The sequence below is a fragment of the Perna viridis genome, chromosome 9 (assembly GCF_037379345.1).
Source record: "Perna viridis isolate PV_CMFRI_1.1 ecotype Kerala chromosome 9, ASM3737934v1, whole genome shotgun sequence".
NCBI classification, from domain to species: Eukaryota; Metazoa; Mollusca; class Bivalvia; order Mytilida; family Mytilidae; genus Perna; species Perna viridis.
In genome coordinates this window covers 2,195,333-2,207,815 of record NC_142453.1, presented here as the reverse complement: position 1 = coordinate 2,207,815, position 12,483 = coordinate 2,195,333, and the positions used below count along the sequence as shown (strand labels likewise).

The window sequence follows — 12,483 nt, the reverse complement described above, 5'->3', positions numbered from 1 at the left end:
CGCTTATACTTTTTTTGCTTGTTGTTGCTTAAAAAGTTTCTACGGATTGAAACCATGCTATAAAAATAATGATAAAATAGATGGTCGATGTTGAATGCTAGATCAGTTCACATTACAATTTTGATACTGAATAGCGTCTCTTTGTCCCAAAACATTTGGTCCATGTTCCCAGTTTTTAGTGGAGTCCGAGTTGCTCATTTGCTTTTGTTACTTTGTATGTATGATTTTAGTAACTTAATGTTCTTTGTTGTGTATGTCTGTTTTCCATGTCTGGTATTTGTCCCTGGCTTACATTCTTTTGATTACCGCTATACCCTTGGTTCCCTTGATTACTCTTTTGTAAAAAAATAAAATGGCCATGCTCCTTTAAATGTTAAATATACTTTTTTTGTCGATTTCACACAAAATCGTAAGTCTTAAATTAGTCATAAGCCGAATAGTGTCTCCTTTTAAAGGGAGACCAACGCATAGTTAGATAAACAGATAAACATTGTGTGCTCTTTTGTCGAATTGAAAATTACATGTATAAGGTTTTATCACAAATAATTAAACCTTGATTGAAATTGATATGTTATAGATCTTATCTTAAATTAACTTAAATACTTAAACATGAAACAATATGCAATGTATATGGGAAATAGAAATGAAAAATTTTCTCACAAAACTCAAAACCGAAGACAAAATACGAAAACTACACCTTCGTAGGCATATTTTGCACACGACAGTAAAATACAAAAAAATACAAATTAATAATATTCTTCGTCTTCATTAATCAACTACATTTTGGTATCACCTAAATAGATCTTTATTTGGTCTGAAAAAAAATACACAATATTTGGATGAAATTATTCTTTTAAGTTAATTTTACAGTTAATGAAGTAAGGAAGCTATGTAGTTACTCTGTACGAGTATGTTACCTCCCGGTTGTTCGAACGAATTTTTGCAAATAGGGCAGACAAATGATGTCAGGGTACCAGTATATTCAATTACAAAGGACTTTGATTGGCACAGTGTACAAGTGTATTCCTTATTTTGAAGTTCATATAAAAGTTGGTAAACACTCGTCCTTGTTATATCATCTTTGTCTTTCCGGGTGAAGATATCATAAAACTTCATATTTAGAGTGGCGGCATTCTTAACTTTAAAGAAACCAATATCCGACCAGTTCGAGCCCCAAGAGTTCATTAAGCGTATAAAGTTTCCATGAAAACTTGTAAATACAACCGAGTGCTCATAAAGTTTACTCATTTTCCGTTTTGACAGATTTATTATATCTTGACACAAGACTCCTCCTGGAGAATTTTTAAAATAATTCAAAAATATTTCCCATTCGGGGGCAGTCAAATTAAACGAAGCTAAAACTGGTCTTCCAGCAGATACAGATTCTACAGCATCTGATGCTGTGATCTCTAGACAATGTAAGTTATATTGTTTACAGACAATGTTTAAGACAGACAAGGTTCTTGTACAACCCTTTCCGTATCGACTTATTATGATGTCCTTAATGTGCTCGAATTTCGGTACTTCTCCGCTTATATTTTCGATATTCCTAATTAGTGCTGTATGAACTACAGTTGCTGCCGCATTCACAAAACAACCCGCACCTTTCTGATTTTTTGGGTCAAATCCCTCGATTTCTTGATTCAGGTACGCAGACATTTGTGACAACAAGATAACGTTTAAAAGGGAATCACTACAACATACTGTGTTGTGAACAACATCGATTATGTCTTTCAAATTTTCAGGGTGGTTTATTTGTAAAAACATACGAAATGTTTTACTATTTGTCTCCATACCCCACTTGCATCTTTTTATAATACTGTGTGGTAAAAAATTTAAAGGATAATCTGAGCTGATACGAAACATCAAATGGGTTGCTGGGTCCCATTGACTTTCTTCAGTGTTGAACAATCTGCGAGGTTGTATTGTTCCCCTGTCTGCAATGATGCAACTAACAACGGTAATTCTATGGCGTCTGTATTTTTGTATTATTGTTTCGTCTACAGCATTAGAATCTTCACCAGTTGAAATAATAACGCAGTACTTTTTAAAATTAGAAAATTCTTCTTTTGAAAATATATCTAAAGATTTCGTTAACGAAGAGTACAAAGACGGCTTGCCAAATATATAAGGACTCACTATTCTGAGTAAAACTTTTGTAATCTCTGGTAGTATTCTATGTTTTCCTTGAAGTAGAAATGACATAACTAAAGACCCTGTCGATGACTTCAGGCTTTGTGTGACAAACTTTTGCAAAACATCAGATGTTTCTTCAATCGAATAATCTTTAATGTTGTCTTCTAGCAAGGACGAAAGAGATTTGCTTAAAATATGTTTTAACTCGTCAGCTGTTAATAGATTCTCAGATTCCTCGTCAGATTTATAGAGTTCTTGTAAGAAAGTAACAAACATTTCTTTAAACTCTTGATCATGTTTTAGTTTATTAAGCAACAATAAGACACGTTCGTAACTTAAAATACTCTTTAAGCGGTTTGCATTTATCTGTTTTCTTGTGCCATTCGTCCCTTCACTATCTAATAACCCGTCCATTTCTTCAATTATACTGTCATAATTCTCTGAGGAGTGAGTAATGTGTCCAATAATTTCATCCTTGAACGCTTTGTTACAGATCATGTTCTTAATCGTACCTATTATATCAAAAACTCCACTTCCAAAATATCCTCCCATTCCTACAGTGAATACACGATACTTATTGAAATCATCTATACCTATTAACCCTGCTAGCTTGGAATATATTGAAGGTATGAGAGCCAACCTTTCATTATCGAGTATTTGTTCTAAATTAACTTTCTTCATCGACGATGAAACATCGACCAAGGTCCCGACAAGGATAGAATTTTCAGTCATTCTACAATATAATAAATGTTCTGGGTGTAATGTATAGTAATCTGTTACGTGTAGTAATCGATACACCAAATATGCTATTTTTTCAAATATTTTTGAACAGAATTATAACTACACATGCATAGTACATGTAGTGTATACTTGTATTGAATAATTATATCAGACTACATGTACATGTATATGAACAAAAATCTCTTTCAACGTAAAATATCTTTCTTTTCAAATTTTTTTTATTAATTTGATATTAAAGAACAGTTTTCTGCTGTGTCTTCACGTCTTCTTAATTGATATAAATATGATTGGTTTCGACAATGTATAATTTATCTCTTTACCAAGTGTTCTAATAATTAGATTGCATTGCATTCCAAAAATAAAATAAAATCTAATAAATAAATCATACAATGTGTTTTATAATTACACTATCTACAGTAAACAACGAAAAAAAAACGATTTATTGTTTATATTACTAGGTTGGATTCTTGTATTGTTTGTCCCATAGGCTTCTATAGTAAACCTTTAACTTTCATGATCTCTTTGAAATTAGACCAAGTGTTTCAATCAAACTTTTGACCATGTATTTCCATTAAGGAAATGTCAAAATTTTTAGGTGCGTTTCATAAAGGGACTGACTTTGGTTCACCAGAACAGGTCGAACTAAAATATATTTTAATAATAACAAAAGATTTTTCTACTTTCACTTACATTTTGAGTTGATACAACTGATTCCTGAAGCATTATATTTCATGAAAATAATGTTTTTTACCTCAAAAACAAGTATTTAGTGTCATAGCTTGATATTTAATTGTATTTTGAATGAAAAATTATTAGCATTTCGAAAAATAAACAAACACAGAAAAGAGCAAAGTAAATATTTATCCTCCATGTTCAGTAATGTTTAACTTCTATCTATTCAGCCCACCTTTTATAAATAAAAGTATATGTAATATAGTAGTGAATAAAACAGTATCAAAATACTATGAATCCGCTCACCTTTTGAATTGTAGAAAGGGCTAAATGAATCCAATGTGATCTTTTTATACGTACACTTCGTGCAGCAATGAAATAATTCAAAGTTAAAAGTTAACAAAATCGATACCAGATAAATATTTATATATATCATAGCTACCGACATTTAAAGTTCCGAACTTAAAAAAGTAATTGTTCACGACTCAAGTCTTTCTGGTCATTCAACCGTTGACATCTGTAGGGATTATAAGTATCGTAACGTGACTCCGTGAATTCAAGAGAATGGGACCTTAACTTCCATTCTAAAGCATTGGACGGGTTGTTTATAGGGTTGTCAACAAAAACCACCAATACCTAAAAACTATGATAGAAATACGACGCTTGACTTATTCTAAACTATAAAAAGTTTTATAATGCTAAATATGTTCCCGGTATTGTTTTATCCATGGAATACCCTTCGCTTCAAATTTAAGCATTTCTACACTTCGGCAATGTGCATTTTCTTAAAAGCCGGGAATAAATTACCTTGCATTTCAAAAACATACGCCTACAATACATATGAAATAAGCGAATTATGAATCCGGCCTTTAAAAGTTAAGCGATCTTACTGTAATTGGCAAGTTTGTTATAAGTAAAATGTGTTATCGAAAATTGATATTAACAGCAAAACTAGAAGGACGATGTATCACGAACAGATCTCAAATGTAAGTTATTTCGGTGAAAAATCCGATTTTTTAATTGGATAAAAGGTGGTCACGCGTCATTCTTAATTCCACGGTAGAATCTCAATACCACGAAGAAAAACAGACCAGAAAACCGGTCATTATCAGAACAGTTCACGATATACATTGACCAGCTAAGGATTTAGAGTTACGCCCCTTTAATAAAACGTAGTTGCGATTCAGACATGACCGAAGCAAGCAGCACTATGAGAAACATTTCTATAAAACTTTTAATAATTTTGTTATTTTCCATTGAATATGTTGAAAAGGAAAAATATGGAGTTAATGTGTGTACAACAAACAACTCACACAACATATTTTATATTTTGTTAGGACATAATACATTTTTTTTTCAGATTGATTGTTTATCACTTGGAGCAGTAAATGGATATGGAGAACAGGTATTTGTTTCATATTAAAAAAAATGGTGGTCACCTCCTCTTCCTTACCCAATATTTTTATTTATATGTAACAGATGCCTGTGATATTGAGTGAATGAGCATGTGACAAAATCACACTTCACTAAGTTTTATTATATGTACAAACAAAATCAAGGATGTGGTTCCTCAAGGTAATAAACATATTAGTTGTTGATAAACTGGTCAATATCGTAATATTTTGACTGCCAACAGGAAAGTCTAAATATCACTATATTGACCAGTTTATCAACAACTCTTATATCAGTAATTTAGTTGTTACATGTAATGAAGTGAAAGAATAAACCTATTCCTACGCCAAGAGAATAACCATACTCGTAAAATACACTTAGCTTCGCCTTTTTTTTCAAGTTGATTAAAATATTTCTACATCCGAGATATAATCATAATTAAAATCAGATTGTTATCATGCGAGCTTCAGCAAGCATGTTAAATGCCTTAATTTCAACTATCGAGAGTGTAGAAATCTTTAAATCCACAAAAAAAAACTGAAGGAGTATCCGTTTCTCTCATTTTAAAACACTATCATTGCATTATTTTTTTCCTTATTATAGTTTCCCTGTCGAGTACCCCATCACACAACCCCTGTCGTAAGATTTTCCTACGCTAATTTCAACGTGTTCTTTATGACACGTGAAGATGAAATAATTGATGCGGAAAAGAAATAATGATAAAGAGCCGCTTTTAATCAATATAAAAACAAACTATAACATTTTTATTTGTATATTTGATATAATATCGAATAATTTATCTCAAAACATTTAGACTATATTTATACGCATACTTACGGCGTCATCTGTGCATTTTTAACAGTCGATAAATGACGGTAAGGGTTGGCGAATTTATGAGGTCATGACCTATAATTTGACCAATGAAATGAATCTGCTGTACGAGTGTAGAAGGAAATTATTTTTAATCACCTGATAATTCGTCGAAAATGGGAGAAAGTTTTTTGCACTAAAAAGACAAGAAAATATCTACGTTTCGCTGTGCGAGGTTTCCATATCTCACCTACGGGTTACGACAGAACACGTTCACCTTCCAGTAAAAATGGCATACTTGAATAAAGCGTTTGTGAACGATCACATCTCACCAATAATGTTTCAAAAAAATTAAAATAATAATTTTAACCTCTTGTTTTAAACAAAGAACTTTTCAGTGATGGATCTGGCTTCCTATTTTGATATTTGCGCTACGAATACGATAAGAATACGTTTTTAAACATATACGTTATGATTGAAATTGTCCTTTGTCTTTGTTTCCTATGATTACTTCTTAAAATACGTGTACACCATACCGAAAATACGTGTACACCATACCGAAAATACGTGTACACCATACCGAAATTACGTGTACACCATACCGAAAATACGTGCACACCATACCGAAATTACGTGTACACCATACCGAAATTTGCAGTATTAATATAATTGATATTTTTGAATTTCGTCTGTAGTAAAATTGTAGGCAAACATGAAGGAATCGATCCCTATGTCAGCTCATCATGGAGATAATTTGTTATGTAAGGTCCCTCTTTATGCCTTACATTATAAGTGTTTAATTAGTTCTCATTTCGTTGAAACTCATTCTTTGATACAATGCGTTATATTTAAGTGGTAGTCTTTATAAAGATCAGACAGGAGGGGATTCATGCATGTCAAAAACCCATCGAATCCATTTAGTTCTTGTTCAGAAACAGTAACTGATCACATAGCCAGTCTCCAGTCTTAGTTTTGAGAAAAACATTACACAGATTTTCACGAAATTAGCATTCTGCCTGAGTTACTGTTCTTGATTTGGTTGATTTCAGTCAGAGATAAATGTATGATTTTGTTGATCCTTACTAACAAAAAATGTAAAACATAAGTATGTATAATTACAATAGGATACAAAATATAAAACACTGATACTCATTTTACATATATAAAATATTTTTCTTTTTAATAAAAGATCATTTATCATCATCACCCATGTCATTAAAACTATCATTAAAAGACTGAGCAATATCAAAAGTGCCTTAAATACGAGTATAATGAGTATTATAAAATGACATGTCTCTCATCTTCAATATTATTCTTACTTTTACATGTATTATTAAAACAAAGTCTATTTTCATATAAAATACCTTCATATCTGCCAGTCTCTATTCGAAATGTTGCCGTCTTTACAAGATTTTGGGTATATTTACCAACCTTCATAAAGAAAAGCATTGCTCTATTTTTAACTGCATTAATACGTAAACATTCTCTACATCTCCGTATTAAGACACAATATTTAATGACAGGCGTTACCATAGTAACAAAAAGCTTTGTAAATATAGAATAATCAAACCACCATTTCCCTTCTATTTAGATATCAATAAACCCAAAGCTCTACTGGCAGACTTAAATACAGCTTTCACCATATATTCATAATTCAAAAATTCATTTAAAACTAATCCAAGGTATGTATATTCATCCACAAATTCTAACTTTTCGCCATAACAAATAAATTGAAAAACTATTCTAGTCATTGATTGTGGTCTAAAATGAACAACTTTAGACTCTGTTAAATTGACAACTAAATCATTACCTTGACACCATAGATTTAAAATAAATAAAATTCTTTGTAAATTATTTTCATTTTCACATCGAAGCACTATGTCGTCTGCGTATAGTATAACAGAGATAATAGCGTAGTCTAATCTAACACCAATATTCAAGGTTTTATTCTCATCTACCAAATCGCTCATAAAATATTAAACGGTCAAGGAGAAAAAATACACACGTTTTATTCCGGAATTTAAAATAAACCAGTCTGTCAAAATGGGCATCGCACTTTTGCGCCAATCGGATAAAAAAATCGTAGTTAAATTGCGCCAAAAATAATACCTGTGTATTTCTTTTCCGCCAGAAAAAGACTACCTTTTGCGCCAAATTCAAATAATGAAATTAAATATAAAAAAGGTAGAAATTTAAAGTATAACGATCATAAAATAAAGAAATGAGTTAGAAATGAATAAATTAAAGATAAGAGAAAATACACACACACACACACACACATACACATGTATATATAAATGTATCCTGAATAAAAACCCAAATATAAACTATTATATTTTTTTTTTCATTTTAATTTCATTATTCTTGATTAAGATCTAAAATTTGTTCTCCGAACCTGACCGGACAGATCTGGATTAGTCCTATAAGTACCATAAATAAAAAAAAATATCTATGTAGAGACCAGTTGATCCGTTAGCTGATACATTTCTTATATTTTTATAATTATACTTGCCGAAGAGATGAACAACCACTTATAGAGAGTTTTTTTTTAATGGTAAATAACATGCAATAACCAAACCACGCATCTAATGTAATACTAAAACAGTATCAAATGTAACTTTACCTGTATTCTGGTGCAACAGGATCATTAATGTATTGGCACAATTTAACTACGAAAATCGAAAATTAAAAGGAGTACTGGCGCAAAGGAACAAGACTGCACTTAAACCCAAATTAATCCTCCTTAGTAAGCGATATATTTCCATATTAATCCAATCATGAATCTTTTTTTAAAAATGTCTATGAAGGCACATGTTGACTGTTTACATATTTTTTTTGTTTCAATAATTCAAGTTAATAGTGATAAATGATTTACATTTCTACTTCTTTTTCTAAGACTATTCTGTTCGTCATTAAAGCCTTCTATATCGTCCAGCTTATCGGTTAGCCTTTTATTCAGAACGTCACAATTATTTTATATGATATAGACGCCAAAGTAATTCCCTTATATGACATAGTATCACGAGCGTCAGCTGTAGGGGATTTAGGAATAGGTGTAATTACTCCTTTACTCCAAAAAGCATGAGTTTTACATGAGTTAATTATTAAAAAATATTAAAAATTTTAATTAAGGCCCTCAAATTTGTATGATTTTTCAATAGTTTTACTTGAATTTCATTAATTCCTGGGGCCTTTACATTTTTGATGATTTCAAAAAATCATCAGTTTATTGATAATACTATCTAAAAATGTATCCTTTCTCAAAATATTACTATACTTTGGTAAACATTATTATAATTTTGATTTAGAATATTACAAAAGCTATTCTTCCAAGTATTCATGGCGACATTTTTATCATTTGTAATTTACCCTTCGTTTAATGTCACTTCCACGTGTATAACACTTTGACGATCATTTCTAATACCAATTTTGCCTATTTTGCGCCAAAATTCTTTTCGGTTATGAAATGAGTTTATCAAATCCTCTTAAAAGGAATGTCAGTATTGTCGTTTGGCCTTTTGGACTGTTTTATCAAAGTGTTTATGTTTCTGAATATAAATATGGTGAATATGTTTCCTTGTGATTTAGTCCATTCCTTCTCAGACTTGCATAAATCATTCCATAGAAGGGTTAGTTCGTCATGCTATCAAGGCTCTTTAACATTTTCGGCGTTTATTTCTAATACTACTGGCTACAATATTTTTAGACGGTAGATTCTTTTCCATTTCGGTTTTAATAACATGTTTTTCCCCGGATTACATTCTTTTGATTTCTGCCAGAATCTTGGTTACCTTGATTGCTCTTTTATGTGATGTCGCTGGTGCTCCATCCTCATCTCTTTTCCATCATAATATAATGTGCAACTAACTAAGGTTTTTTTTTAACGTCCATGACTACCTTGTCGGGTCTCGCACGGACGGTTATGTAATGTGTTTATTAGTTACACCTTTTATAAGAATCCAGGTTTCTGGTTGGTTGATAACAAGTGTGTTTTAAACATATTTTTTTAAGATTTCGGTCGTTTTTACAGCTTCGTTTCATTACCTTTCCAAGGAATACATTTGTTTCGGTTTCGGCGTTCTATCATGCAAAGAAAAATTACAGTCTATTCATTCATTTTACTTGATAGTGATCGCATTTTCGCTACTACTCAGAATCTAATAATTAAAACAGATTCAGAACCGAGGTAGAGGTTTAGGGATATCAGGCTATGAATATTGCCTTAAAATATCAACTTGGTTGGCATAATATAATAGTAAAATATATTAATAAAAGAAAAAAATAAGGTTTGTGGCATTATTTCATTGTTATGACATCATGATGATGTCACAATTATACGTCATTTCACAACAACTTCTGAGAATTGTAAAGGGGAAGGTACGATGAGGGCCATATTTGGGCCCATATAAAAAATTGAAGCAAATGACAAAATACGATATGTATTGTTAAAAGAATTATTACATTTCTTATAAATGGTTCTAAATTCTCACAATTTCATCAATTCTCAGTTTTATGACAGGTGAAAAAGCTGCCAAAACTACAACATTATGGAAAATGCAATGTTTCGATGCTAATATTGATATTTCCAAAGATCTCAGCTTACGTCACCCAGGGATACCAATGTATCCTAACTGATTTGGACTCCTATCAAATTTTGCATTTAGAAATCACAAACATTTATTTTGAGTCAAGTTGACAGATTTTAATTTTTTTTATTTAATTGTTCCAAAAAGTGCCCCGTTTCGGCAGATTTGATGGAAAATTCGCAAATTTCCAAAATTTTGATATCATATTGTCAGTCATTGAAATATGATTTGCTTATAATTGTGGTTGAACATGCTAAAACATTCATTTTTACATCCTAACAACCATTAAAAAGAATCATGTATCAATTGTCTAATTTCAAGTCACGGAGGAGGTCAAATATGGGCCTTATCGTAATTCGTCCTTTGTTGTTTTTTTTTTCACGCATATTTACATCCAGAAAACTTTGTCCAAACCCAAGAAACAACTTTTTTTCATAAATAAAAAAAATTTTATAATGAATAAATTCACTGAATATGAAGTTGTTTCGTAGGTGTGGACACCATTTTCATTGCCAAAAATATTTGACGGAATATCTGAATTATTGTAAACTTCAAGCAACTTGTCTATCCTTTTAATGCAGGAATTTTCAGAAATCTTTATATTTTCCCATTTGTGATGGATTCAAATCTCCAAATTCACAATAAAATTCTTCAACATTTTTTTTTATTTCTAGTTATATTCTATGCCAATGAGAGCCCTTGTCGACCTTTTTTAAACATGACTTATTCTTTATAATGTTCTGTAATTTACTTTAAGTGTAAATTCACCAAACAGTTTAAGAGTATTCATCATAACAATGGAGACCTTCCCATGAACTCGCAAATAACATATGATTTACAACAAATAGGTGAATAATGTAGATGTCAGTCAGAATGACTCTTGGTTTTATATGCAAAGTGGTGTCCGTCTATCTGTCTGTCAACACATGGTACAGTGTACATGTAGGAAACTTAAGAGACTAGGTCTATGCCTAACTGACGTAATATTTTGTAAATTTCTTTAATTCATGAAAATAACATTAAAATAGATTAGACTACTAATTACTTAAAATCTTTGCATGAAAGTATCTCCGGTACGTTTACCTTCGATTAAAACCAATATGGTAGTTGCTATGTCAAATAATTAAGATAGGGATTTTTCTCAGTTGTTTTGCCTTTCTTAGATTACTATACATTACTATACGCCCCCCCCCCCCCCTGAATTTGCAAAGCATGGGTTGTCAGGGGTAGATTTAGGCAGAAACTACAATTTCAATTTCAAAATTCTGGATCCGCCCCTGATGACTCGTTGAACAGGTAAGTTTTCATCGTGCGGATGACAAGACCAATTAAGCGACAGAAGTTTGTTAAAATAAAAACACGTGACTCCAATCAAAACATTCCCTAATTGCATTTCGTTTTGTCTTTAATTTTGTTTGCTTTGTGTTTGTCTTTATTTGATTTGTTTTGCGTTAAGATTTTGTTTGTATAATGATTTTTATTAGTGTAATGATGTTGTTATTGTTTTTTTTGTTTTAGGGGTGTAGGGTGTTTAGTGTGTTTTATTTTGGTTTTTGGGGTTGTTTTTTGTTGTTTTTTGTTGTTTTTTTTTGTTTTGTTTTTTTTGGAGGGGGCACATTTGAAAATTATAGACAATCAATTGAACAGTAAATACTGGTATAAGACATGTTCAACATAAAACGGTGAGTTCAAACAGCAACATTTATAAAGTCTGAATTCCTTCACATATAGACAGGTTCACGATCAACAATTCTGTTACTGAGATAAGAATAGATCTTGATGTGTCTGTGTTTACGTAACGCCATTTAGTAGAGGTCATCTTGACAGAACAATGTCTTAACTTATACCAGATAACTAATTGTTTGGGCATCTTGGTATAACAAAACCTACTACAATAAATGTTTTAAACATAGATTTGTTTTTCGTTGTAAAGAATATTTTACAGATAAAACATAGGAACGGTTTTATCAAGGTGTTGTCATTTTTTTTACACTAACTGAATAATTTTTTAAAAAATGCGGGTATGTGTGTATGTACAACTGTAACTACGTGTATAATTTAATAATGTATGGCATTACATTGCACAGTACATTGTACAGTACATTGTACAGTATGTTGTACTTACTCAACCACGTGTACAGCTTGC

The 12,483-nt window shown here is 31.3% G+C and overlaps 1 protein-coding gene across 1 annotated transcript; it reads right to left on the bottom strand.

The window, feature by feature from the left end:
- Positions 1–736: 736 nt before the first annotated feature.
- LOC148606087 (uncharacterized) lies at positions 737–3,988 on the bottom strand. Its single transcript, XM_088546500.1, has 2 exons — positions 3,856–3,988; positions 737–2,869 (listed from the first exon to the last, which is right to left on the bottom strand). Exon 2 carries the CDS (start codon positions 2,866–2,868, stop codon positions 871–873), a length of 1,998 nt encoding a protein of 665 aa, XP_088402626.1. The 5' UTR covers position 2,869; positions 3,856–3,988; the 3' UTR covers positions 737–870.
- Between the last annotated feature and the right edge of the window lie 8,495 nt (positions 3,989–12,483).